This window comes from Aythya marila (genome assembly GCF_965140915.1).
Source record: "Aythya marila genome assembly, chromosome: 1".
Classification (NCBI taxonomy): domain Eukaryota; kingdom Metazoa; phylum Chordata; class Aves; order Anseriformes; family Anatidae; genus Aythya; species Aythya marila.
This window is the reverse complement of record NC_139042.1, coordinates 167,082,943-167,108,645: the sequence shown is the minus strand read 5'-3', so window position 1 is coordinate 167,108,645 and position 25,703 is coordinate 167,082,943. Positions and strand designations below refer to the sequence as shown.

At 37.3% G+C, this 25,703-nt stretch overlaps 1 protein-coding gene across 5 annotated transcripts in view; it reads right to left on the bottom strand.

Moving 5' to 3' along the window:
• The window catches only part of OSBPL8 (oxysterol binding protein like 8), an 88,622-nt gene that overhangs the window by 3,918 nt on the left and 59,001 nt on the right, over window positions 1-25,703 (bottom strand). For 4 of the 5 annotated variants that reach the window (XM_082776946.1, XM_082776947.1, XM_082776948.1 and 1 more), the window contains 19 exons: window positions 25,577-25,647; window positions 21,270-21,350; window positions 20,287-20,388; window positions 18,886-19,089; window positions 14,248-14,332; window positions 12,801-12,972; window positions 10,707-10,941; window positions 9,109-9,293; window positions 8,493-8,574; window positions 7,769-7,867; window positions 7,296-7,392; window positions 6,823-6,921; window positions 5,757-5,854; window positions 4,316-4,405; window positions 3,603-3,739; window positions 3,074-3,259; window positions 1,433-1,520; window positions 902-1,004; window positions 197-302 (listed from right to left, as the gene is read on the bottom strand). In XM_082776946.1, the coding sequence (XP_082633072.1) occupies window positions 197-302; window positions 902-1,004; window positions 1,433-1,520; window positions 3,074-3,259; window positions 3,603-3,739; window positions 4,316-4,405; window positions 5,757-5,854; window positions 6,823-6,921; window positions 7,296-7,392; window positions 7,769-7,867; window positions 8,493-8,574; window positions 9,109-9,293; window positions 10,707-10,941; window positions 12,801-12,972; window positions 14,248-14,332; window positions 18,886-19,089; window positions 20,287-20,388; window positions 21,270-21,350; window positions 25,577-25,647 (2,320 nt within the window). Of the gene's footprint in view, window positions 1-196; window positions 303-901; window positions 1,005-1,432; window positions 1,521-3,073; window positions 3,260-3,602; window positions 3,740-4,315; window positions 4,406-5,756; window positions 5,855-6,822; window positions 6,922-7,295; window positions 7,393-7,768; window positions 7,868-8,492; window positions 8,575-9,108; window positions 9,294-10,706; window positions 10,942-12,800; window positions 12,973-14,247; window positions 14,333-18,885; window positions 19,090-20,286; window positions 20,389-21,269; window positions 21,351-21,792; window positions 21,926-25,576; window positions 25,648-25,703 lie in introns of those variants that run through there. The other variant, XM_082776950.1, reaches the window with a different exon arrangement.

The window sequence follows — 25,703 nt, the reverse complement described above, 5'->3', positions numbered from 1 at the left end:
ACAAACTGTGAGGAAAACTATGAAATACTGATGAGTAACTGACACTTGGGAAGAAGTGTAGTCGAACTACTTTTCCTACTCTTTCAATGACATCAAGGCTCTAAAGCAGAAAGATAGATACACACCAGCCTCCCCCCCAAAAAAACAGAGTAATAGTATTCTCTAAACCACTTTAAAGCAGTTTATTCAGTATTACCTCTTAATGTCTTCTTGTGTTTCCTTTATAGATTCAATGGCACTCTGCAGTTCACCAAGATCCGCCCCTTTTTTCCTTATTCTTGTATTATGCTTCATGAGTTGTGCTAGAAAAATACAGAAGACAGATGTAATTCCCAGAATAAGTCCTTAGTCCAAAACTGAACAAATTAACAAGGACAAACTAAACGCTTTGCAAAAACCAGGAGGAAGCTTTCTAATCAAGTTTCTAGTGAAAACTAAAGCTTTATCCTAAAGTCCTGTATAGCACAGGGCAGCAAGTTAAGCGTTAGAAATATCTTACAACTCTCACTGTACTGTTAAATTTCTGCAAGCATTCTCAACAACAAAAAATCTGTCTCTATCAACATACTGATCTACAAATTGAAACAATTCACCTTGTTTTAAGAAAGAAAAGAGCTTACAAACGCAATTTGTTATCCAGATACTAAATACGTGCAGCACTGAAGCCTGCCTTATACTACATATTGATATTTAAGAGGACAGGAAAGGCAATTAAGACCAAAAGCAGCCATTCTGCTGCTTTTGTTTTTCTAGAACGTGCTTCGTACTGAAGTGTTATCTAAAGCACATATTATTTTGTAATACAAACATCTTGAAATAAGAAGAGTACGTGTGACTACAGAACGCTGTTTAACTGTCAGATAAATGTATTATATTTGTACAAAAACGTATTTTTTCCTACCTTCACTTCCAGAGGAATCCTGATTATCAGGCTCAGGGGATGAGAAACCACACTCCCCCTTTTTCTGGCTGGTTGGTTTTCGCTTGATTTTTGGAACACTAACCTACAATTAAGCTTATGAATTATTTCCAGAGAACCAGAACTGTAGCAAAAGCAGCACATTCAGACAGCAATAGTTAAAAGCACAATATCTCACAGAAGTCAAAGCTAAGATTGTTGATAGAAACACAACCCGAAGTTTGTGCATCTTTCTGTTTAAGGGAAAGGTCATATTAAACTGTCGAGTTCAAGTTTGCGTTATTTCAAACCCAATTAAGTCATCCCTACCCAATTAAGTCATCCCTACCGCTCAGGATGCATCACAGAAGTGAAAGACTATGGACCAGATAAATTACATTTTGGGATGGTAAAAACGATATTTTCTAACCTTCCCAATGCTCTGAGGACGTTCATACACATCACGCAATATATCCGAGCACTTGTATGTATTGTGTGAATCTTTCTGTACTTGTTAACAAAACTGCTACATACCATTGGTGTCCGGTGCCGAACTTTTGTTTGGATTGTACCATCTTTTTCAAACTGGATCATATCATTTAAAGGGTCCCATGGCCTGGTACTAGACAAGGTGAATACAAATGATTAATACCACAGCAGTTTAAATGAGAAATATTTTCTTGCTCAGAAACTAGTCAGTACATATAGGTTAACGATCCTTTTCCCTAAGCAGTGTTAAGAATACAAACCGTCATATTAACCAACCATATTATTATGAAATCATCTGGCCAGAGCTATGTACTTGTCAACATGGAGAGGTTTTCTGCATAATGTAGTTATAATTCTAGAACTACAGGGAAATGAGGGAATTTTTTTATTATTATTACTTTGGGCTGCTTTTTTGCCTTTTTTTCTTCCTTTTAAAAGAGCAAGGTAAAGCAGTGGATACTGTATATTATTGGCTTCCATAATAACTCTAACACTTTTGTTTTTGTGTTTGCCAGTATGCTTAGGAAGAAGAGATTAAGACTCAGTCACCCCTCTGACTGCTTACATTCCAAAGTGGCTAATGGTAATCAACACCAGCCAAGAGGCAGCACTGAGCTACATACAGTTTGCTTGTTCAGATTGTTAAGAATGTTTTTCCAGGTGCAGGTAGATATAAAAGGAAAAAAAAATATATCCAGGAAAAGACAGAGCTCATTGGAGAATGACAAGTAGCCAAAGGCAAAGGCAGACATCCTCACGGAGCACGGCCTTTCCAGGACAGAAACTGCAAGTCAGCTGCATGGAGATCATTCTGATGCGCAGCTTCAGCAACTGCAGATTAAACATGGATTTACTTTCATCTCTTCCTGTATGCCTTTTAAAACATTTGCATCTGTTTCAGATGTCGTAAACATACACCTGAATTTACATCTCAGCTTAAGTTGGCTTGAGTTAAATGTCACCTAAAGTTAACTGGGTAAGAACAAGGCATTCCTCTCCCAAAGGTCTTTCAAATCTGCAATCCAGATACCTATATCCCTAATCCTGGCTTCTAATTCAGGTATCTGAAATTCCACAGCTCACTGAACACATCTTCACAGTGAGCATTAAAGACTCTGCTCTCTATATGGACCAGGTGGTGAGCTGGCCTCAGATGCAGAAAAAGAGTCAGAAATTTATTCCAGAGACAGCTGACAGCACAGACTGCTTTCTAGCACATTCTAACACTTCTGTGGCACGTACTTGAACCACAAGGCCACAAGGAGACAAGAAATATGCACAATGCATCCCAAAGCACCGTGCCCTAGAAAATTCTAGAATATAGCACAAACGTGTAGAGGCACATAACCAAAAAATAAAAATAAAATAATAATAAATAAAAAACAACAACACAGAAAAGCACATTGCAGTGATTACATGAAACATATTTTCCTGATTTAGCAATCACTGTCTTTTCAGCATTATTTATTAATGCCCTCTCTTTGGTGAAGTTCAGCCCAAATTCAGCCAAAAAATTATGGATCCTGGTTGAAGCATATTACTAGGAATATTGAGTAGCACTGCATATTTGTCGAGTTTAAACTCAGATAACTCCGAGTTGTTGTGCTCCCAGACACATAGCAAGAGCTTCAGAGGCACTACCCAGCATTTCAGTAGTAGTTTTGGTATAAGCATTCCAGCACTCACTCAGCGTATTTATAGTGCCATTCTCCTGTGACTGAATCCTGATCGAACAGCTTGCATGTCCACTCTTCACCCTTAACTTTCCTCTCTCTGGCACTCCTTCTCTGAGCTTCTTCCAGAACATATTTCTCTTGAGTAGCTTCTGTTTGGTCTTTATTATTTATTGCTTTAGTCACTTGCTGCCAAAGCCTGACAAATAAGGAATACAACGAGTTACAATCTGTTTATAATAAGTGATTGAAAACACTTCCCTAATTATAGGCTAAGTGAGGGGATCAACCTCTAAAGAAGACATTCCTGTATTGTAATATACATTTTATCTACATTTCCAACAAGACCTTCTATGATTGTAAGACTTATAAATAATAACCTTTTAGTATTTAACACTATTGCTTTCTTGTTTAACAGCTCAGTATCAACAAATACATGAAGGAAGGAAAACAACTGCTACTGGCTGTTTTTTGTAATTTGGAGAAGACAATGAGTTCTATTTTGTAAAAAACAGTTGTAAGTGCTTCCGAAGTGAACTTACTTCTCTGACTCAAAGTCATCTTGCTCTTCGAACTTCACGGTGTATCTAGGTAACCTACGCTGCTTGACATCAGACGTTGGGTTCCAGAATGTCTCCGACACATCTGTTTTCTTGTCCCTAATAGTAACTTCACTGTCCTGTAACAGATCGAGTTCAGTTACCTTCACTGTAGTAATCTCAAATAGTGTCAAAATAATACAAACAGAAGGAATAATCAACTATTTTTTCCAACAGAATTTCTTTTGTTTCAGATGCATGCAGTTAAAAGTAATTACATATGCTACTTACAAAATTTAATTACTGCACTCTGCGCTGGCTCTACCTTGGAATAGGTACACAATGGAACCACTAACCATGTCCAACAGTGGCACCACTGTCATCTCACCAGAACTAAAATTTAAAAATTTCATGCTGATGCCGTAACAATTCTTCATAGTACTAACACTTATATTAAAACATTTTACAAGTCGGAAAGTATTTTCATCAGGAACTACTCAAACACACTCAACTTTTCCACCTGTAAGGGCTGCAATTAACAGTACATTGAATCTGAGGTCATTGCTGAGAACCGGTTAACTATAAAAAGGTATTTTCAATGCAAGTGGCATATAATGAACGTTTTTTGTTTTTTTTTTTTATTTAGTTACAAAAAAAATACCTAAGTGTTATTTTCACTTGCCAGACTTTACACAGCACTATCACTCACTACTTACCCAGTGACCTTCCAAAATAGCCAGAACTTCTTTGCCAAGCTTTATTTTCCCTGATATTTGATTAACACTGTCATTGTTACCTAAAAACGGCTGCAAAACAAAACGAAATGCCTCCTGTTTATTTTAATAGCAAATTACTGGCATACATGTTGAGTGTTAAGGAACAAAGTGATTTAAGCAATCTGATGTAAACAGCCCTGATTGCTTTCAATATCACAACCTCTGTCAAATAATCCCAGAAATAAATTGTTCTCTCTGTATTTTCTCAAAAGCTTTGCTGAACAAAAGCATATGAATAGTCTAAGAAATCTGTAAAGAAAAGGGCAAATAATGCAGAAAACAGCGACGTGATGATATCTTGGAGGAAATTGTCATTTGCTATACAAATCTCACCACTTTGCCAAGGACTCTTTGTTACTAGAGATTAACTCTGAAAAAAAAAAAAAAGAGCAACAAGAAAAAATGATTGCCGGGAATTTTCTTCAGCCTTTATGATAGTCTGCACATGTATCCTGTGCGTGGCTGAGGCAAAACTTCCATTAATACAACCTCCTAACTTTTAAATTTCCTCTATAATCTCAGCCGAATACAGTTTTCCTCTCCATATGCGCATTTCTCTTTAATGGCTATTTGCTTAACTTTGAATCAGTTTCTGCCTCAAAGATGGCAAACATATTTTTCAGAAGCTCAAGCTATTTACATGTAGTTGAGAAACCTTTGTTTAGCCTTTACAACTGGGTGGGTGCTTCTATACAGCAAACAGAGCTACCAAAAATAGTGTGCGTAACTCCTCCTTAACGCTGGGCATTAGGCTGATCCGAATGTTAGCAAAAACCCTTGCACCACCTTTGTTTAAAGTTTTATTCAGGGTGGATGGAAGAAGGGAACCTGAGTTTGAGCTCTCCAGATTAAAAAGACCCTGAACATTTTCAGAGAACTAAACATCTCCATGAAATATTCACAAGACATAAAAAACTGAGCTGCTGATCGGTTCCTGTGCAAGGTGCTCCCCTGCTCTTGCACACTTTCCCAGACACACACAGATGCCACGGCTGGAAATGAGACCAACTGTTGCTTCCTCCTGCCCCTGCCCTAGCCAAGTTGTTCTTCAGTTTCATAGCAGTATGTTAGCACTGTGACAAAAGTGTCCTTATGACAAGAGGTTAAGGCAGAGCTCTAAGTTTCAGTCAAGACCTTTGGACACAGAAGAGTACACTAAATAAACAGATGACAATATACTTCCCTTTTTAAATTTAATCACTATTTGCTAGATACACATAGCTAGATACATGGCAATTAATGAGAATTCTTCAGTTTCCAGAGAAGACAATTCCATAATAAAGACAAGGAAATGAGACTGTATTATCAAGCCAAGCCTTAGATATAAATATATTTAATATTCTAACACTTATTCTCATGCCCACTCGCAGCGTTCACTGACCTTGAGTTTGAATTCAATTGTTGCACTGTAGCCTGTTTTTTCACAGGTGATATTGACCGTTCCCCCAAGCTCTAAGGTCATTGTGCCATACAGAATTCCTGCAAGAAAAAGCCAACATGTAAATTTCTAACCGGACAAGATAAAAATTAGTTCTTTGGGCCCAATTCCTAGAGTGGGATTCTCCTGCAATCCCACATCTGAAACACTGAGTACATTTTATATACAACAGATGCCTATGCAAGCATGTGCACGCTGAAAAAACATTCTCCCTTCCTGCATGTTCTTCCACCTTTCTCCCTCTCTGTCAGCATTACTAGTCAAATTAGTTCTTCCTGTTTGGTTTGATTTGATTTGATGCATGTAAGGTGCTTTTTACCTGTTACGCATTATTTTCTCACCAAAACCATACAAAAAAAGAATCCGATAATGTTAAAACATCCACAAAAAATACAAAAAAAAGCCTACCAAAATAATGTCAAGTTACATAATTCTGCGAACTCATTCGCCATACATCTCTAAGAAATCTTAGAGTTGCTGATTCTGGCTTCTGAAAAACAAATTGTGGCAGAGAATGTGAAAGAAGAATACCCAGCAATGCTGCAGTGTATTTTGTACAACTACTCACCTTCCAGAAAGGAACTACTATTTCCCAACAGCAAAACTAAAGACAAATGGTCATGTTTTGCACTCAAATCACACAGGGAGGTGTAGATACTACAGACTTTTCTAATAGGAAAATATTGGAGAAACTCAAAACTATTATTTAAAAAAGAAAGCAACTCAAACAGTAAATTCTCATGTCATGACAGACAGCTATATATGCTCTTGGTATTTATGAAAAAAAATCCATTTCTATGCCAAAAATAGATGATTGCTTAAACAACATTTTTCTCACAATGAAGTATGTGGAAGCATAGAACGACCAACATTGCCCGGGTTTAGAAGATTCTTCTAAGATGACAAGCTCGAATCTGACACGGTAATAGAATTTATAATAATAAACTATTGATAATGATAGACTTCTGTTCTCACAACTTTGCCATGTAGAGAATGAAAAAACCAGTACCTTTACAATGAGCATATGGCATAGTCATTACATAATCCTCTCCCCTGTTTAGGAATGTTAGCCGTCCTTCTCCATCTAGTATGGCAGATAATGAATTCCCTGAAATTCAAACAGAGAAACCCATTTCACACCCTGCAAGACAACAGTCAACATTTCCTAATAACTGAGCAACAGAATTAAGAACATCAGTATATTTAGCATTGCAATATATGCTGTCTGGTGAAGCCACCATAATATACAACATTACCAAGTAAAAATTAAAATACTGTAAAGTAGAAATTAAAATTCTAAAGACCAGTAGTAAAAACTTTGTAAGACAAGTATAATACAATAATCAAAACCCTGATTCTTCCAAAAGTCTCCCTTCATCCACATGACAGAACTCATTTGCACTGCTTTTATACTCCTCAGTAAGAGTACAACCAAAAAAAAACCAACCACCAACCAAACCAAACAACCCCCCCATTACTTACCATAGAATTTCGATTTGGCCAGAATGCTACCACTAAGGCAAAAACCATCTTTGCGGTTGCTAACATAGAAGGCAGATATTGGAGGATGATGGGATACCTGTTGAAAAAAAAACACATTTGAGAAAACAACAGGCAATGTAATATAAACCTTGAGCTAATAAAGACAGAACGCAAAATTCAAGTTGCACGTAATAGAATACAAATAATATATGAGACGTGACTGTAATCTTACAGATCAGTATCAATCAAACATTTAGTGAATTTCAAGAATTAAGAAAACTACCTGACTTATACTAGAGGAAGACAACAGAAATGGTAGAACCACCTTTCTCTCTGTCTAAGAACTATGCTCATCAGGAGAGCTTTTAGGATACTATGCATCCATATAAATACCGCCACATCATTTGTCTAGCACAAAAAGGTCTGACACATTTATTTTTCTTAAAAACGTTTGTGCTGGTTATATCAGCTACCTGTTCTGCAATGTAAAATGTCTTGCTATTCGTCCTGGGATGAATCCACATGCAGCGGAAAGTCTCACCAAGTATAGGATTGTACGGCTTTTTTAATCCCTAAACAGAAAGAGAACAGACAGTAACTATACAATGCAGGTAGGGAACTCACAGAACAATTTACCAGTCTGTCACTGAAGATTTAAAAAAAAAAAAAAAAAAAGAAAAAAAAAGCATAATACATCTGCTAAAGCACATTGTACTTGATTTTGGTATTTGAATATTATGCTCAGTTATTCTATTCATCAAACTAAGGAAACTAGCACAGAAATCCGTGTATCTGCTAAGCCATTCCAGGCCAGAATTTAAGCAAACAGAGTTTAAGAATTGTTGCAGAATTAATGTAGACATTGTCCCTGAAGTTGGGTAGTAAGCAGTCTTATCTTTCAGTACTATTTCCTGCCAACATAATTGTAAAGAGTATTTAGTATACAGCTATTTCCACTATAGTGCAAATATTACCCCTCCAACCACACCATGCTATCACTGAAGAACACAGAAATGGCTCAACTTTATGCCAACATGTCCATGGACAAAGGTCCATAATGCATTTGCACAAATGAGGACTTAACCTTGCTTTTAAAAAAAAATGTGTAACAATATAATTAAACAAAAACTCCAGCACATCTCCAAGGCCTCAAACTAGAGACAACCTCTAAAGACAAAATAATATGTGAAAAAACACCTTTGGTTTTTTGTAGAATCCGGACAGATACCACTTCACTACTTTTTTCATGCGGTTGTAAGCATTCTCTTCAAGAGCAGCTCTACAAAACAGACAAAGAACAAATCAAATATTGGTATTGTTTCAATTATAACACTATTTAATTTATTAGCTTTAATAATAATCTAATTTGTTATAACAATATTTAATTTATTAGCTTGCTTTAAACAGGTAAATAAATTCTAAATCTTAATGGAATTTAACAATTTATAAAAAAAAAAAAGGCTAACTGATACTGATGTACCACTATAAATATGCATTCCAGAGAAAGGAAAGGAAAAAATAATAACAATTTTGAAAATTCTTCCAGTCAATCTCCAAAACAGCAATGTTTGCAACACAAATAGTATTAAATTACTAAGAGAGAACAGACTTCAAAATGTACCATATAAGCTCTTAGGCCATTAATTTTCAGAACAGAAGGGCATTTGACAATTGATCAGGCAAGCATTCAGACTAAGCAGTCCATGACATTATTTAAGTAGACCACACCAAGCAACAAAGACTTTGGTATCTCACTGGTCTCTCATTTGAGCTTAAACAAAAAAAAAGAAAACCAGAAAGAGGATTGACTCACTCGGAGAGGAAATCTGCATGGTAGTAGTAATCAGACAGCTTGTCAAGGAAAGAACGAGGTTCCAAGATAAACGTAGGCAGTACAACCTTGGACAAGTCCATTCCTGGACGGACTTGCTTCAGCAATGTCCAGATCAGACTTTTGTTTTCTTCTGACACCACTTCTGTCTGAGCAGCCTCCCCCGCCTAGGATGAATGAAAAACTGCTTACAGAAAGGAGAATGAAAATAATCCTCCAAGAGACAGGTCAGTCAGTACATTCTAAGGATGCAGTAAGAATGGAAAACACTCAAAATGAAATGCTCAGAGAAGTAGAAAAAACAAGTTGCTATAAATATACTTCAGATGCATATTTAATGCAGGATGCTAGATTTACTATTCAGCATGAAAATCTGCATTTGTTTTATCAGTCCTGAAACAGAAAAAAATGAGGTATTGTTCAAAAATATCTCCCTTAGCCTTTTCCTAGACATCAACTACGTTTTTCTGTGTTCTCACACAAGGGATTTATATAGCAAAGGACTGTTCATTCTGTCATCTTTTCCCCACTGTAAAAGTTGTTATATTTATGCTTTTCACTACCTTGACCAGTCAAAAGTATCAGCAGTTTTCCTCAAAGAAAACCACTGCTTAGGGGTATGTAAGCATAAACAGCAGCCACACAGGGATACGCTCTTTTTTCTCCAAGGAGATATTCTTCCTTACAGTCTCTGAAATGTAAAAACTAGGGCTGTAGGAAAAACACCTCTCTTTCCAGAACAGTTCTAAAAATGCATATAACAAGAATTCATTGTCAACTTGAACTCCTCAGCTTTTCCTAAACCATTGCTTTTCCTAGAAACAATACCGGAAAGCAACAAAGCACAAAGTTTATACATCCGGTAGATATACCCACACATGCGCGTGTGTATATAATATATAAAACGAGGATTATGTAATAACTCATACTTAGCACTTGAGAAAAGGAGAGAGGTTTTAAATAAATTCATCTCAATTTCTTCTTCAATTTTTAGTACCTTTATAGCAAGTAAAACATTCAAATCCCTCTCACATTTGGCTGTGTAGGTGTGTAAGACTATCTGCAGAAGTGGAACAGAAACTTTGGGCATCATAATAGAATGCAAGGGGAACATCAAAAACACAGCAAGCCTTCCACTGAATTCTGTAAACTCCATAGCTGCTTATCTTCCCTCTTGCAGTAAAAAAAATAGATGTGCCAGCTTGCATTAAACTTCAACTTGAATATTTTTACTTGAAGAAAAACAAACAACAAACACAACAACAGGAGTTAATAAAAACCAGAAATAGTAACAAAAGTATGGGCAGATATGGGCAACTTCTGCTGCAGCTGGCCCTTTCAAAATGAGCTTCTTTTTTTCTGATGAATACTCCAAATAACCTCATTATCTTTCTTACAGACTCAGAAGCACAGAAGTGGTGTAGTAGAACAGAACAATGGTGGACAGATTTTTTCCCCTCAATATTGTTGAAAATATGAAAGGCAGCTTTCAAAGCCAGCTTTCAAATACAGTGTGGCCCTTAAAATATCAGCTTCCATTTGGCAAAGCAGCCTGCTCACTACATAAACAGCACTTTTACCTCCCCAAGTTCTTCATGACTTTGTTCCAAATAAGTAGTTTCCTTGATATCAATTGGTTCTGGATCAACATAAGAATCATCCTGTCGCTCTGATGTGTCGCTGTCACTTTCTTCGCTTTTCCCCAATCCGTCATTATCAGATTCATCATGATCATGATCATTTTCCTTATCAGATTTATCAGAGTACATATCCTGGTCTTTAAAGTGATGCCTTTCAATTTCACTGTCATTTAACCTACAAAAAAATACAAGCTAAATTAAACTTTCAGCTCCACACAATAATCGAATGTTTCCTGATTAAAACAAAACAAAGCAAACAAACAAAAAACACACACAATAAAAGTACCAATATTAACCCTGATCTGGCAGCAAAATCAAACTTGCTTTGCTGGAAATATACAGCATGCAGTGTTCTCACTGAACCGTTAAATGCACCAAGGTTAGTTTGCTTTTACACTTAGCTACTATATTCTTAACCTCTGATTAATAAGGAGGGGAAGAGACCCTCCGCTGGAGATGAAGAAAGATAAAGTGAAGAGAGGATTCCATAACTGAAGTGATACTTCACCCGAGGCACTAAGTGGTAGGTAGAGAACATCACCTCCCTTCCCACATTACAGCAGTATAAATAAATAATGATTTTCAATTCCTCATTAACTGCCCCACATAGTTCCTTCTGCAGGTATTGCAGTTGTTCCCAGGAAGGCTGACGCACCCTCTGCTGTGACATCATCAAAACATGCGAAAGGCTGAAGCTGAAGCTGAAGTGCTTTCACCTTTTCCCCCTCTCCTGTCTACCCTGCTAAAACTACGTCTGCAGTTTTTATTGCTTAGATAGTTAAGCACATTGAACACTCTTACCGTATGCTATATCCAAAGATCTGTTTAATTAAACTATTAGTCTTAATTAGACTTAACAGACGTAGCTAATTGCCCTAATCGTAATCTGGGCCATCTGATGATATTAAACTATCATTCACAACCAGAGACCTCCAGCTGAATTGTACGCAGAGGTTTTATTGTTTCCATGAGACGGGGGAAGGAGTAAAACTCTACCTGGGCAAAACACTGCACGGTCATCTTGACCAGGCCTTGAATCTGGACTGGAAGCAACAGTTTGCCTTTTCTCAGTTTTTCTAAGACTACCTATGCCAGAAAGAATTGCATTTCTCCATATGCATGCCCTTACTTTTGTCTCAGATACAGGAGTGTACTCTTCACAGCAGTACCGCAGTCCTGCCTGACCAGAACAGACATAAGCAGCTAAATCTTTGTGTATGAGGGATTATTCAAAGTGAATTTATGTCAGTCTGAAAGGATACTGAATTGGTGGAAGATCACTGAGAAGAACTGGGCAAAGTGCAAGCTTCAGACCCAATTATTTCAAATAAAGGACTAAATCTTTTATATTTTTCTAATGCCCTTTGGTGCTACAACTGAAGCGCTTAAAAGCACCACTCATTCACCATGCTTGTTGTTGATGTATTTTCACAAAAGCTTTTATTCCCCCAAATCTGGCTGAAGTCATGTATTGAAATGAACGGAGTTAGCTATTCATGGGCACTCAAACATTTGATACAGGTAATAACAGATGATTTCAACTTTTGTTTAATTTAATACAATAGGCTGACTGAAGCACAATTGATCCTTCTAATGATTCAAAGCTGAGACATAACTAAAACCATTTAAATAATTTTAGCATTATTCATACTTTAACCAAAGAACTGCAACTTATATTCACATCAGCCTACTTTTGTCACAAAAACTAAACTTTTTTTTTTTCATGTGAAGAAAACAAGAGAGACCGACTTCAGGATAAATAAAATTAAACTTTAACAGTTTAACTGAGTACTTAAACTTACTGATGTAATAAGCAACTTTGAGTTACTTGGGCAAAGCTGCCCTCTGTGTCTGCTTTGTACAAAATATATTTTATTTTTTTCATTTTATCCACTTATAGAAAAACAGTATAAATAAGGCATATAAAGAGAATTCAAGAGCAAAAGGAACTGCAGCCTTAAAAAGAGATCCTCCCTTTGGAGAAGTGAAGTTATTGCTGCCAGAAGAACCAGGTTTAGTAATTCATTTACTTACGGTAAGTTTTCTCCACTGTTTAAGTTGTTAGCACGAAGCAGACCATAGAAAGAGACATGAGCACTGTCTGATGAAGAGTTCAAATCATGTTCTTTACCTTCCCTAATCATTGTACGTTTAAGTAGACTTGAACATTTCAAAGCCAGCTCCAAAGCATCCATCCAACACCTGCCTAAAGAGAAATGTATTATTACACAAAAATTAAGGATTTAACTGAACTGTACTACTTCAGTTTCCTAAATTCACAATCCTTTTGAGTCTGTTTACTTTATCCTTTGAAGACGCACTTTGGAGCTGTTCTATGTTACGTGTACTGGATTTTATGATCTGGTAGGGGCATAACAACAGCTCACAACTACCCAGCTCTGGTAGAAGATATTTCAGGGCAGGCCAAGCAAGATAAATCACGATTCAGTCACAGCATATTCTAGCATTTCTTCCCTAATGCAAGTATGGCTCCATTAAGGCCCTGACTGTTGAATTTCTTCAAACTTGCCTGCAGCCCTGCTCTACTTTTGAAGACTAAGTAACTGTGTCACATAGCTTAGCTTTTTGTTAGTGTAATACAATAACAATACGGAAAAGAGCTTTAACAGTATATAAATACCATTTCAATATTGGATATTCTATTTTTTTAAAAGCATGTTTTATCCTCTCATCTCTTCATTTCCCCGTATGTAATCAATTTTCCAAAGTACTAGTTTTTCATAAACAATAAAAAATAAAAGCATTTAAAATTTAAAAATGAAGACAGTACAGTTTTACACTTAATGATAAATAGAGTATATAATCCCAAAATATTACTTCTATTTCTCTTCAATACACTAAATTTAAAAATAATTATGTATTGATTTGAAGGCAAATAGTTTTACTTTTAAGGTCTTCAGGGACCTTAGGTTTAATTATCATTAGAAGAAAAGCAGCTGTTAAGAAGGTTATACAAGTCTTAAATTGTTTCCATTTTGCATCCTTTCAAGATGGTTGCACCAGTATTAACCACCACCTTTCCTCACCGATGGGGTTAAAATCCTATATGTAGAGGGAGCTCTTCCTACTAAAACTCTGCAAAACTGTTGCATTTTATAATACAACAAATACTTTCAACACAAAGAAAATACATCCACATTTGTATTTTTGAAAGCAATTAGCTTGAATATTTAGAAATAAATTCATATAATTAAGTCTGAAATAACCTCTTCCCCCTCCTCAACCCAGCCACAGCTGGGGAACTGCAAGGAGCTCAATGACAATTTATTCAGTTCAGCCTTTAATGACTACAAAAAACTGCCAGTACCAACACAACCAAAAGTACAAAGCTAAGGGAGACCTTTTGCCAGCATGGAACTGCAATCACAGTGCTGTAACAGACAGTAGGACAACCGAAACAATCTCTTTTTAATAACTGCCTGCTGTCATGGTGAAAAAAAATACTGAAGTATCTATTTACCATCTGATTCTGAAGCGGCTCGGATGATCAAATAACTGCTGGGTAATGGCTGAGTTATAGAACCAACTGCTTCACCTTTCGGACCCTTGAAATACACAAAACAAGCAACAACATCAGACATTTATATTCAGTTTTAGAGTTTATCATTCATGTAATAAGCCGACACACTGCAGGGCTATTTACTGTCACTCAGCAACATCTAATGAAAACATGAATGGAAAGATGAACAGCCCTCTTTTACTGGGTTTCTTCTTCAAAGACTTCATGCTACATCTAGCTCCCAATTCATCCCCATTTTAAAGAGAACAGTCGTTGGGATTCAAATGATTTTTTTTTATTTTTGGTAAATTAGACTTGCCATAATAGCTTGGAAATGCTCTGCTGATTCCAGTTACATCAAAAGGACTAAAGCATCAAAAGCAATGCTACAAGAGGTCACATTCTGGTGAACCTCACTTTCAAGGGACTGCAGATAGGTACAGAGAGATCACATGGGACAAGTTATTCCTCTTCAACTGTGCATTTCAGATGAAGAGGTAAGTTTGAAAACAAAAGACATGCCTGTGGGGTGATTTAAGGGAGTTGATCTACAATCAATGCTGTCTAGCAAAAGACCCCACATTTTTAAGGTTGCTAACTCTTCCCCCTCTGGTCCTCATTCTCTCTTGATGAGGGCAGAGAACCCCACCAATTCCTGAGAAGATGCCATGGTTCAGAAAATGCATAAAGACACAAGGGCAAGGCAAACCACTGCAGAGAGCAGGCAGCCCTCCTCCATGATTCGCTTCATGCTTATTTTACATGAGAACGTGTTGGGAATCTCAGCAGCATCCTATGCTCCAGCACTGCATGACTGTTGCCTGTCTTTAGATATGAGTCAATGACATTTGATGAGACAGATGAATCTATCAATATTTAAATAAAATGGAGGTAACTACTCCCACCCAAACAGTAGGCATTGCTACATGAACCCACTCTTCCTTTCTTGCTCCCTCTTTCCCTTCAACCTCTCTACCACCTGATAGTCAATTCCAAAAAATATTTAGATGCCTAAATGTATCTAGATGCCTAACTGTAGACTTGGTATTTAAAAGAGAGAAAAAAAAAAAAAAAAAAAGATGATGCCTAGGCCCCTAAAAGATTTAGATGCTTAAGTCCCTCAATAAAGAGAATCAGCAGGACATCGTGACATTGAGTTCAACCAAAAGAAACACAGAGGACGTCAAACACCAAAGTTTAATTTTCACTATCAAGTTTTTCACATTCAGAATTTAAAAGATAAATCCCAAAGACCCTTCTATTTTTTTTTTCAAGCTTTGCTTTGAAATAAAATACTATGCAATCATTTTAAAGCCCCTTCAAAAACTTTTACCCATGGGAACATCAAAGTTACTGATAGGCAAAGAGGGCTGTACTGAACACACTTGAAGCTATTGTTGACAGCTGGGTTAAGCCTGCCTAACTCATGAGTTATCATACTTTGGTCTTGATTGATTTCCTCACAGAAGCCTAATGAAAAGCCAGTACGAGGCTTGGAAGAGGGAATTTGAAAGCCAGCAGAAGTTTTGAGCAAAAGCAGAGAACAGCAGATATTTTAGAAGCAAGCATATGGAACAGCCAGAACGTTTCTGAGGGTGAGAGGCAGCTAACGAGGAGTCTTGGTGGTGCTTAAATACCAATGCACACAGGCTAGCGCTGGTGTCAATGATGTTCAGATACTTCTGAGTAATACAGAGTAGAAGCAACCTGGGTGTGAAAAGTGAGATGCTATGTTACAGTCTCCCTTCAGAGCGAGACGAAAGGTGCTCCTATGCCAAGTGGTTGGTGAAGTGGCAACGTGGGGATTAGGAGTTAACAAGAACCAGGAGACAACACCATGCAGAGCACGCCTCGAGGGCGGGCCACCAAGGACCTGACATGCTGTGGGAGGCAAGGGAGAGATTTCACTGGGCCCTGGGGACAGAAGAGGTGGGAGAGGTCCTGTGGCGCGGCACAAAGGGGATGGCACGATCCTACGGCACCGCGCCAACGCCTCAGCCACCAGAAGGCCTCAGCACTGCCCGACCGGAGGGCACAGGCACAGGGCAGCGCTCTGCGCCCATGAGAACTTCGTTTAGGGCTATACTGGGGGCATACAGGGTGTGTTCCTCTGTAACAAACAACTGAAATTTAGAGATGAAGGCTTTTTTTGTTTGTTTTTGTTTTTTGAGAAACCTATACTCCCTTAGATGCAGGGACAATGCGACAATTAAAACTGAGTTAATAATTTGACTAAACAAATAAGTAGGTTGACTTATTTTGGAGTAACTGCTTGTACATTATGATTTCCTTTGATTAATATTCCAAAAGCACTGGACATTTTTCTTTGGTATCACTCATCGTGATTTCAAAATCAATTTTCAGAATATTAATGTTCTGTACAAGAGAGACATTAGTTTCTATTTGTTAGGTGACTTTGTTTGAACCGATTGTACAAATACTCCAATGCCAGGTAATGGACAAGTCAAAAGTTCCACTAGATTACAGGAAAACTTTGAAGCTTACTTCAAAATTACTTACAGAATATTCATGCCAGCTAAACTCAAGTGCCATGAACATTCATAGAAAACAGCAAAATCAGGTAAGCAGTCACACGTAACTAAATCTATTTATGAAAATTTACTTGTGGTGACTTTCCTAGTTATTAATCTTACAAAACTGCAATGGCATCAGGACTGGGCATGTAAGGAAGAAAGAACAAGGTACAGTGCATCGGGTACCTCAGAGCGCAGAAGGAACAGAAAGCCCACAACGATGAAGGGAGCACGTTCAGTGACTGGCTGCAAACTACTGCAGACGAGAATTTGCAATCTGCCAGAAGGACACACTATGGGAAGTGCATTCAAGCAAGAAAATCTCCTGCAGTACTTATGACTGTGTAAATATTTCTTGCAATGTCATCATCCTACACTGGTGGCAAATACATTTGTCTTAGACTCCTCGCTTGTTCTGGTGTAGCTACTCTGTAAATCAGCCAATTGCTATTATGCTCATCAAAGTTTGCCTCACAGTAATAAATCCGTAACTAGGAAGTTATAATTGACTGAGAAAACAGGGCAGAAAATAGTTTGAAACTTTAAGGCCTCTCATCTAATTAAGTCCAGTAATTCTCAACTGCAAATAGCCATACCAAAATGAACAAACGCCACTCCAGCTCTCAGCACATTTAGAATGGACAATATCAACTTGTTCAGGTTCAAAATTTGACCTACCTTAAAAAAGTAAAAATCTGGTGGGGCATGTCCTCTAAATTCTAAATATCTAGTTAAAAAAACAAACAAATCCATTTCTCATTGCCAAACAATAAAGAAATATAAGACTGATTTGTGATCTTCTGCAGACAGGCCACCACTTGGCAACGTAAGACCATAAATAATTAAATCACAGTAACAACAAACCCTGTATTTTTGAAAAAGGATATGAAGTTTGTGTTCTGCGAATGTGAGATCACCACTACGTAGTGAAAAGTCTTCCTAAGCAGCATTGAAATTATTCAAATGGTACTACAAATGATTTGATGCAAGTTAAGTAGATTTAGATACTACTGATAACGAGAGTAATTCAGCGAGAACATCACAAACATCAGGAATAACACTAGCTGACTTCCCAGTTTGATATAAGGAAGAAACAAAACCAATGCAGCATATTCTCTAGATGTAGCAGCACCACATATATAAGATTCATAAGAATATCAGTCATAAGATACATTCTCACAACTAGTACTTGTATTATGATGTATGTTGCAGAGACAATAATTAATTTATTATGACAAGGATTCTAATGTTGTACAGTAATTTCATCTGAAGCAAGATGTCATTTCAGGAGGTAAACACGGTCACTTGTGCTGCGCTTCCGCACCCCCTCTCCAAATGGAAAAACAAAACAAGAACTACAATTGTTTAGCGAAGTATAAACAATGAGTAATAGTAAACGTTAAAATAAAAATGCTTACAAGAAATTGCAATAACTCTTTGCGGTGCAGAACACACCGTGCTTTTCAACACTTGCAGCTAAGAGCTGCTGACAATATTACGCCATGTATGGCAAAGCAAACAGACATCAGAAGGGAAAGGGAACATTTATCTTTCTAAAATTTAAGCCCCAAACAAACACTACAATTAGCTAACTAGTTGCAATATATGTTGTTATTGTACAAGGAAGCAATTTGAATTTCTACTACTATAAGCAAATTGAACTAGGCTGACATTTCATTACATGAAAATCAGGTTGGAAACTAGGAAATATTTATAACACATCTCGACTCTTCCATTTTTTCAATCACTTTCCTCCATAATTTCTTAGACTGATGCAGAATGCAGTATCATATTCTCATTCCTTCCACTTAGATGACTGTCAGTGACAGCATTAACTTCTTTAATGGCATCCCTCTGCACATCATATGTCTCAACTATATAGAGCAGCAAAAATCAAACACTTTTTGTGATGAAGAGGACTACGTGTTAAAGTTTTATAGTCTGAATAAACAAACCAAATAGAAGTTATAAAAGAAAACTCAGCTCAACTTTTCATTAAGGTTGACTTTGCTCATTGTTGGCTAATATTAGTCACCCATTAAGAACCATACATGCTACCACTAACCTTTATAGCCCATATGGACTGCTCCAAAGGATGAAAAAGTTTGAAACAAAAGCCATCTTTTTTAGAAGGTCTCTCAATGAGTTCACAAGCGTTCAGGAGCACTGTTCCTACCCACTGCCCGTTCTTGGGGGTTTTGTAAACAAGCAACACTCCGGGTTTCAGTACACACCACAGTTTGGTCCAGCTCTTCAAGGTGCCACGAATCTAGAAGATAAATAGTTACAGCTCTTTAACCCAGTGCACCCAGTGCTAAAATCATGCCCTTTAATCAAATGGAAATTAAAATTGAAATTATTATTTTTTATTCCAAGCAGAGTTTACCAAAGTCTATTCAAGTTTATCCATTATATCAAAGAGAAGAAAAAGGTATAATTTCGGTGCTCATTCTTCTACTCTTTCTTGGTGAATTCTTATTCTGCAGAAGGATATCCACACATCAAGATATGTGAAGTATTCATCTGTATGGAGATTCATCTGAAACCTTCATGAGTTTTTCTACCTCAAACATATTTTATCACCAGTATAAAGATACAATAATCTTTGGAAACAGAGTTCCTCTGAAAACAGGACAGACATCTGATCAGAAAAACAGGATATTCACAAAATAAATCAGATATATTTAAATTTTGTAGATAAAATCTCTCATAAGCAGCTGTTAATATCATCTCATATGTGCTATGTAATATCCTTTCAAGTCCTTGAATTTGCACATCTGGTTAGATTGCTTGAATCAGTTTTGTCAACTTTGGGTTTTAGTTTCTTCTGTTTGTAGGGCAAAATGCCAACTTAACCTCAGAACAATGTTTTAACCTGTTTATGTAGACTTTGCAAAAACCCGAGAAACTTCCCAGACAAGCTATTGTTTGGAGCGAAGTATAAAATGGGTAAGAGATTATTTTTTTATCTTGTACGATTTCCAAGGAATATGTCTAAGGAATTATGACTGCCATCTTTGACAAATTAATTTCTCACCTTTTGTACAAGTATTAGAGGACAGTTAGTTCTTAGAGAGGAAAGGAAAATTACCAGAAATAAATACAAAGAAATAGGTATTCATATATCTAATATGACTTAACTACTTCCACTGCTGGTAACAGATATAACAGGGCTTTAATTCAAATCGCAAAATAAAAATGGCATTATTGGAATTGTAAAGTTAACTTCTAAGAAGTTGATAGCTATACATTCAAGATGCATGTGACTATGGCGACTGCAATAAACAGGAGTAGGTTCCTCTATTATTCCCCTAGGATGTGAGGACAGAGACTCTGGGACGCAATTAGTATCTGCTGTGTTTATAGAAAAACATTAACAGCAACTAAGAGATCAAGCCTTTTCTATTCTGGTCAGAAAGCAGCAGCTGCTCGATCTTTAACTCGGGTTTCATGTTTAGGTTCTGACCTTCAGCCAGTCAGCCATAACAATGACTGATGGGTCTGTGATAGTGCTGAGTAATTCTTTTGTAGCTCTCTTCTTTTCTTCTCTGTAATTTTTCTTTTGAACCTGTAAATAGTAACAAAAATATTTATAATGCCAAAGACATAAGCAATTAATCAGAGCTCAAAAAGACATCTACAAATGCAAGTTGAGGTAAAACCTGCTAAATACCATTTGCAAGAAAGATAGAGGTAAGTAGCTTTAAAACACAGTATTTGATCCCAAAACGTAAACAACTATTCCATGCTCTATTGCAAAAGCTGCTACCAATGCGATCAAATTCAGATTCTTCTGCAATTTGCTTTTAAGACTGAGGACTGTGAAACTCCTATTAGAATCATGGGGGGAGGGGGAGATGGGATAGACCAAAACAAACAACATTCCCCTCTTCCTTTCCTGGTGTAAAACGCAAAACCAAATTTAGGGTCAGATCCTGATTTTTACAGGAACCTTATCTGATGAGTAATTTTTCTCCACCTCTTACTTTCCCTCCCCAGTAGAAATTCACAGCAACATATATTCCTCTTTTAGTGGCAAATAATTTAACGTTTCCCTGACATGGTATTTTCCAAACTGAAGAGTATGGACTTGTTACAACACAGGGGTAACAAGTCAGTAAAAAAAAAAAATAAGGACTGCATGCAAACTCTAACTTTGATATTACAGTTTGTCATTTCATTGCGTGTAGATGTCCTGAGGCCCCTGGCAACCTGCATTATTTTATAAGTTTCTGAGTTAACCTACAATTTTATGCATTCTCAAAGACTACGCTATAAAAGCCGATTCTCAAGTAACAGTTCAATGAGATTTGAAAACTGAAGAGAAGAAGCAACACTAATTCTCACAATACTCGGATGTTTCAGAGATCTCCTCACTACTAAGCATTTCTCTTCTCAATAGAAGTATATGGTAAAACTTTGTACACATATTTATGGAGATTAATTCACCTTGAGAGATTCTTTTTTGGTAAGCTTGCTTGAAGATAAAGAGATGTCCTTCTCGGAGCCATTGAAAAGCTTGGATTCAGACTGAAATTCACAAAAAGGCGAATAAAATAAATAAATGGCGACAGATATGAGGCCATATCACTGTTTCAGGCACTTCTTAAACTGTTTGAAGAGTATAATTACGTTTTTAAGTTCCCCATTCCTATTCACTCTTTGGCCGTTTCTCCCACTCAATAAAACAACAAAGCCTGTAACATGAGCTGTTCAACACCTGTTTGAGTCATTTTTCATAAAGGTTTTGGGGGAAAGAAGCCTGCAATTACTCCAGAAGCTGAACTATATACAGTAAATATTTAGGCCTTGATATGTCACAGTCTTGGCCAGGTAGGTATTATTTCAGCGGAGACAAAAGGTTTTAGGAGAATCCTGGTATTTAAACACAGGAATCGTTCCCATGTCTGACATCCCATCATCTTCCTAACTTGCGAATTCCTCAAAAATCGATTGCTACAGAGGCACTTACCCTGTGACCCATGACGGAAGATACAGCCTCTTCAACCTAGAATTCAATGCTAAGTTACCAGAGCACAACTGACCACTACTGACACGTGTTTCCGCTCTTTCCTCCCTAATTCCACACTCTGGTTACTCTGTAAGTCATCTTAGAGAAGCTCTCTGTGGTGATAGGCAGGGGAAGACGACTCAAGTTTATTTATGAAACCCAAGTCTTTATTCATGGCAGAACAACATGCTGCCTCAGCACCATGTGATTTCTGCCCCACAGCCTCTCCCCACATCTTATAAGGTTCAAAGTTTTATTTCTTGGCATCTGTTGCCCACTAGTTGAAAGGGAACTACCAAAGATTCACCCTGGGATACAAAGCTATTTTTTAAAAACAAGAGGAGGCTATCACAGAGTTATCACATGCCACTCCTCTTCCAACTCAGAGAACACTGTATAGGCATCCACTATACATAAACTTCAGATAAATTACAGAGTTAAATTTCTTTGTGCGCTGAAATGTAAATCTGATGGGCCCAAAGTCTCTACCTAGTCAAAAAAATAAATCAATATAACCTCCTGAACTGTATAAATTCAAGGGCAGGTTTCTGAGAACTGCTTCTCAAGCTGTTCAACGTTTCTGACTAGTCATTTCAAGTCTCAGACTACAATGCAAAGTTAATTCACTGAATTCCTATAAAATGACAGTCAAAAAAATATTGCAAATTCTGAGAACGGTTACTTCAATAACAAGAACAGTGCACTTGCGCACTCATTTTTCTTAACTGCATTGCTCAAGCCAAAGAAATGAAAATTAATGACTGACAAATGAAATAAAACAATCTAACCTTGATGTCACACTCTACAGGAGTATATTTAGATAAAAACATTAATAGTATCAAAAAGACAAGTGCAGTAAATGGGAAAAAGTAATTTTAACTCCAAATCATTTGTATGTAAGTAATCATTTACCCAAACTGTAAATAAGTAAATGTTCCCTAACTTTGATATTCATCTTGGAAGCTGGGGGCCATCTCTTCATTTTGTATTAAAGATATGTTTTTAACACTCAAAACATTTAAGATGAGCACGCATCTTGAAATGTAATTCCTCTGTCTAGAAGTTAGAGGATATACAGAACTTTAAATGTAATAACAGAGGGGGGAAAAATGCTTATCATTGTCAAATAGGAGGTAATGGACTCATTATGCAAGGAATAATGGAGCAACGTAAGTAAAACATTCATAAATACTCTAGTTGCTCACTAACACAAAACTAATGCAATCTAAAGTCCATGCATACAAAAGCCCCAAAGCAGTGAGTATCACAGGTCAGAGACTCACTTCCTCGGTATCAGTTATAAAGCTCACTAGTGTGACACTGAGTGAAGGTCTGTATTTACCTGTCTAATGGATGATGAGACAGATCGGTGATGCGGGTATTTTAAGCTAACGACCTTCTCAGTGTTACATCCACACACAGGGAATAGGATCAAAATTTACAAGAAATCCTTATTTAGAAAGAAGGCTTGCTACTTCACCTCCATAGCTGGGACAGCCAGGTGCCATCTCCTGCTAGCCTGAAGTTTATTTGTTGGGTATAAAGGAACCACTAGTCTTAACAGGCCCCATCGAAAAATTAAGGATAAAAAATCATTTTTATTAGGAGAAGTAGGAATATCTCTATCTCCTCCTCAATAGCAGAAAAACACAAGTAGAAATAACAGCAAAAATCATACAAAGGCTTAAGACCCTGGAAAGAAAAGAACCAATAAAAATAAGGAAGAGAAAAAAATAGAGATGAATGAAGTTTGAAATATATGTAGGTTAAAAGAAACAGTATTAACCTGATTTCCAAACCAAAAATGATTTAAAGATTTCTGCACCAATGAAAATATTTTGATCTGAAATGAGCTGGATGGTAAAGTATGCTTCCTTGATCTCCCTGAATATGATGCTGAAAAACTGGAACACTCACAATTTTGTGATTTTAAGTCAGATGGATGATACCAACTACATGAGATGCTTGGCTCTGACATCGCAGAATCGCATCAGGCGCAGAAGCTAACCTGCTCTCCCACTGTGCAGTTCTGATAACATGATTTTAGAAGGGGACTGTCACTATAACATTTAAATCAGATCGATTTTCTTCAGTTTCTGTGTAACATTTCTCCTGAAGTCTCAGACACATGAAATACTGCAGAAAAATCTGTGTCAAGGCCTCGAGTGCACTCCCCCCTACTCCTCAGGCTGTGGCTGCCTGTACCTACGGCCAGCTCTGATGCACCACACTCGTGATCCAACCTTGGATCGGGCTGCTGTGAAGAGAGCTGTGCCAGAAAGTAGCCGTCTCCCCCACCTCACCTGGGAGGTGGATGCAATGAAGCTCAGCTCCCAGCCCTTGGTGCCAGCCTGATCTAGGCTACAGCTGTGCCTGGCTGAGCACCTTGCTGACCCACAGATTTCAGCTCCTGGCTTGGCCTCAGGCCTGCCCCTCACTATGAATTTATGCCACAAGCTGAGCCTAGTTCTCACCGCCAGCCCTGCTCTGCTCGAGGTGCCCGGCTGCACTCCTGGCACTGCTCCTGCATGCCGTGCTGCCACTCCTGGCCAGCCCAGCCCTCCCTGCAGAGCTGCTCACTCCTGCTGCTCCCTGGCAATCTGTTTGCAGGGTCTACTATCACCTTTTTCCTCCCTGAAAGCCAAAAAAGCCAGTGGATGCACTAGCAGAAAATACCAAAACATGTAATTGAATGATTTAAAGCCTTTAAACTCTATCCCATAGTGATGCTTGAATAAGAAAAGCAATTTAACTTAGCTACTCAATTCAGCAATCAAATTATACAGAACTTTCTCCTCCACAAAACACTATCTTTCTCCTCTTTAAAGTCTTACGGAGAAAAAGACATCTGTTTTAAAAATTAGAAATATTTTTCTGGAATTTCACATTCTAAATACATAGAAATAACTTGATAAAAATTAGTATTTTGACATACCAGGCACTTTAAGAGTTAGAGGCAATATATAAAAATGTTGCATCAGAGCAGCCTATACAATGTCTTAGCATTTAAAGCTTCTCTAAGTGTAACGTATAAATTTAAAAGGATTTGGGAAAGGAACAGATAGGTAAGGTAGATTTTTTGCTATATTACTACAATGACTTTTTACGTTATATGCATACGGTATGAAGACCATCAAAAAGAACACTTCATTCTGAATGAGAATGTTATTGCAATCCATTTATGTAGGTAAATGTGATCAGAACAAAATAGTTCTGGAGAGAAAAAAAAAAAAAGAGATCACTATGTAACAGGAGTCTTTTTTGGTTACTGCCACGTGTCTCCCAACTCCATTTCATCTGTTCTTGGTTTTCACTGCATCTCAGCACATCTTTCTCATCTTGGGACTACAATATCATGATTATGAATTCGCATGGCTCCTGCTTTTTCCATTTCTATTAATAAAGACAATCAAAAAGTATAAACATGCACTACCAATTATATCTGCTTTAATATACTGCTGATGGTTCAGCTGTACATTACATTTGGTGAGGCAACATCTGCACCACGATCAAAGTGAGAGGACTCCATGTTTCATTTTCACTAATTTGAACTGTATACTTTCATGTGATGTCATCTTGAGAACTACATTAAAGTTCATTTTGGTCTTTATCTACAGCCACATCTGAAGAGTAATCTCCAAGATTACTTGCAATGAAAGTCGAATACATTTGCATTTATTAAAATAGACACTCAACTCCTTTGTATGCTGACATTTTAAACCCTAACCGAGGCTGCTTTCCTTACCTTGCTTTTTGACATAGAATGTGCTGTATCCTCTTTATTTTGTGACACATCATCCTTCCCTTTGTCAAAACCTTAAAGAAAAGACAGCATCATTGCAAATGATTTGAGTGCTTTACATTTTACAAGA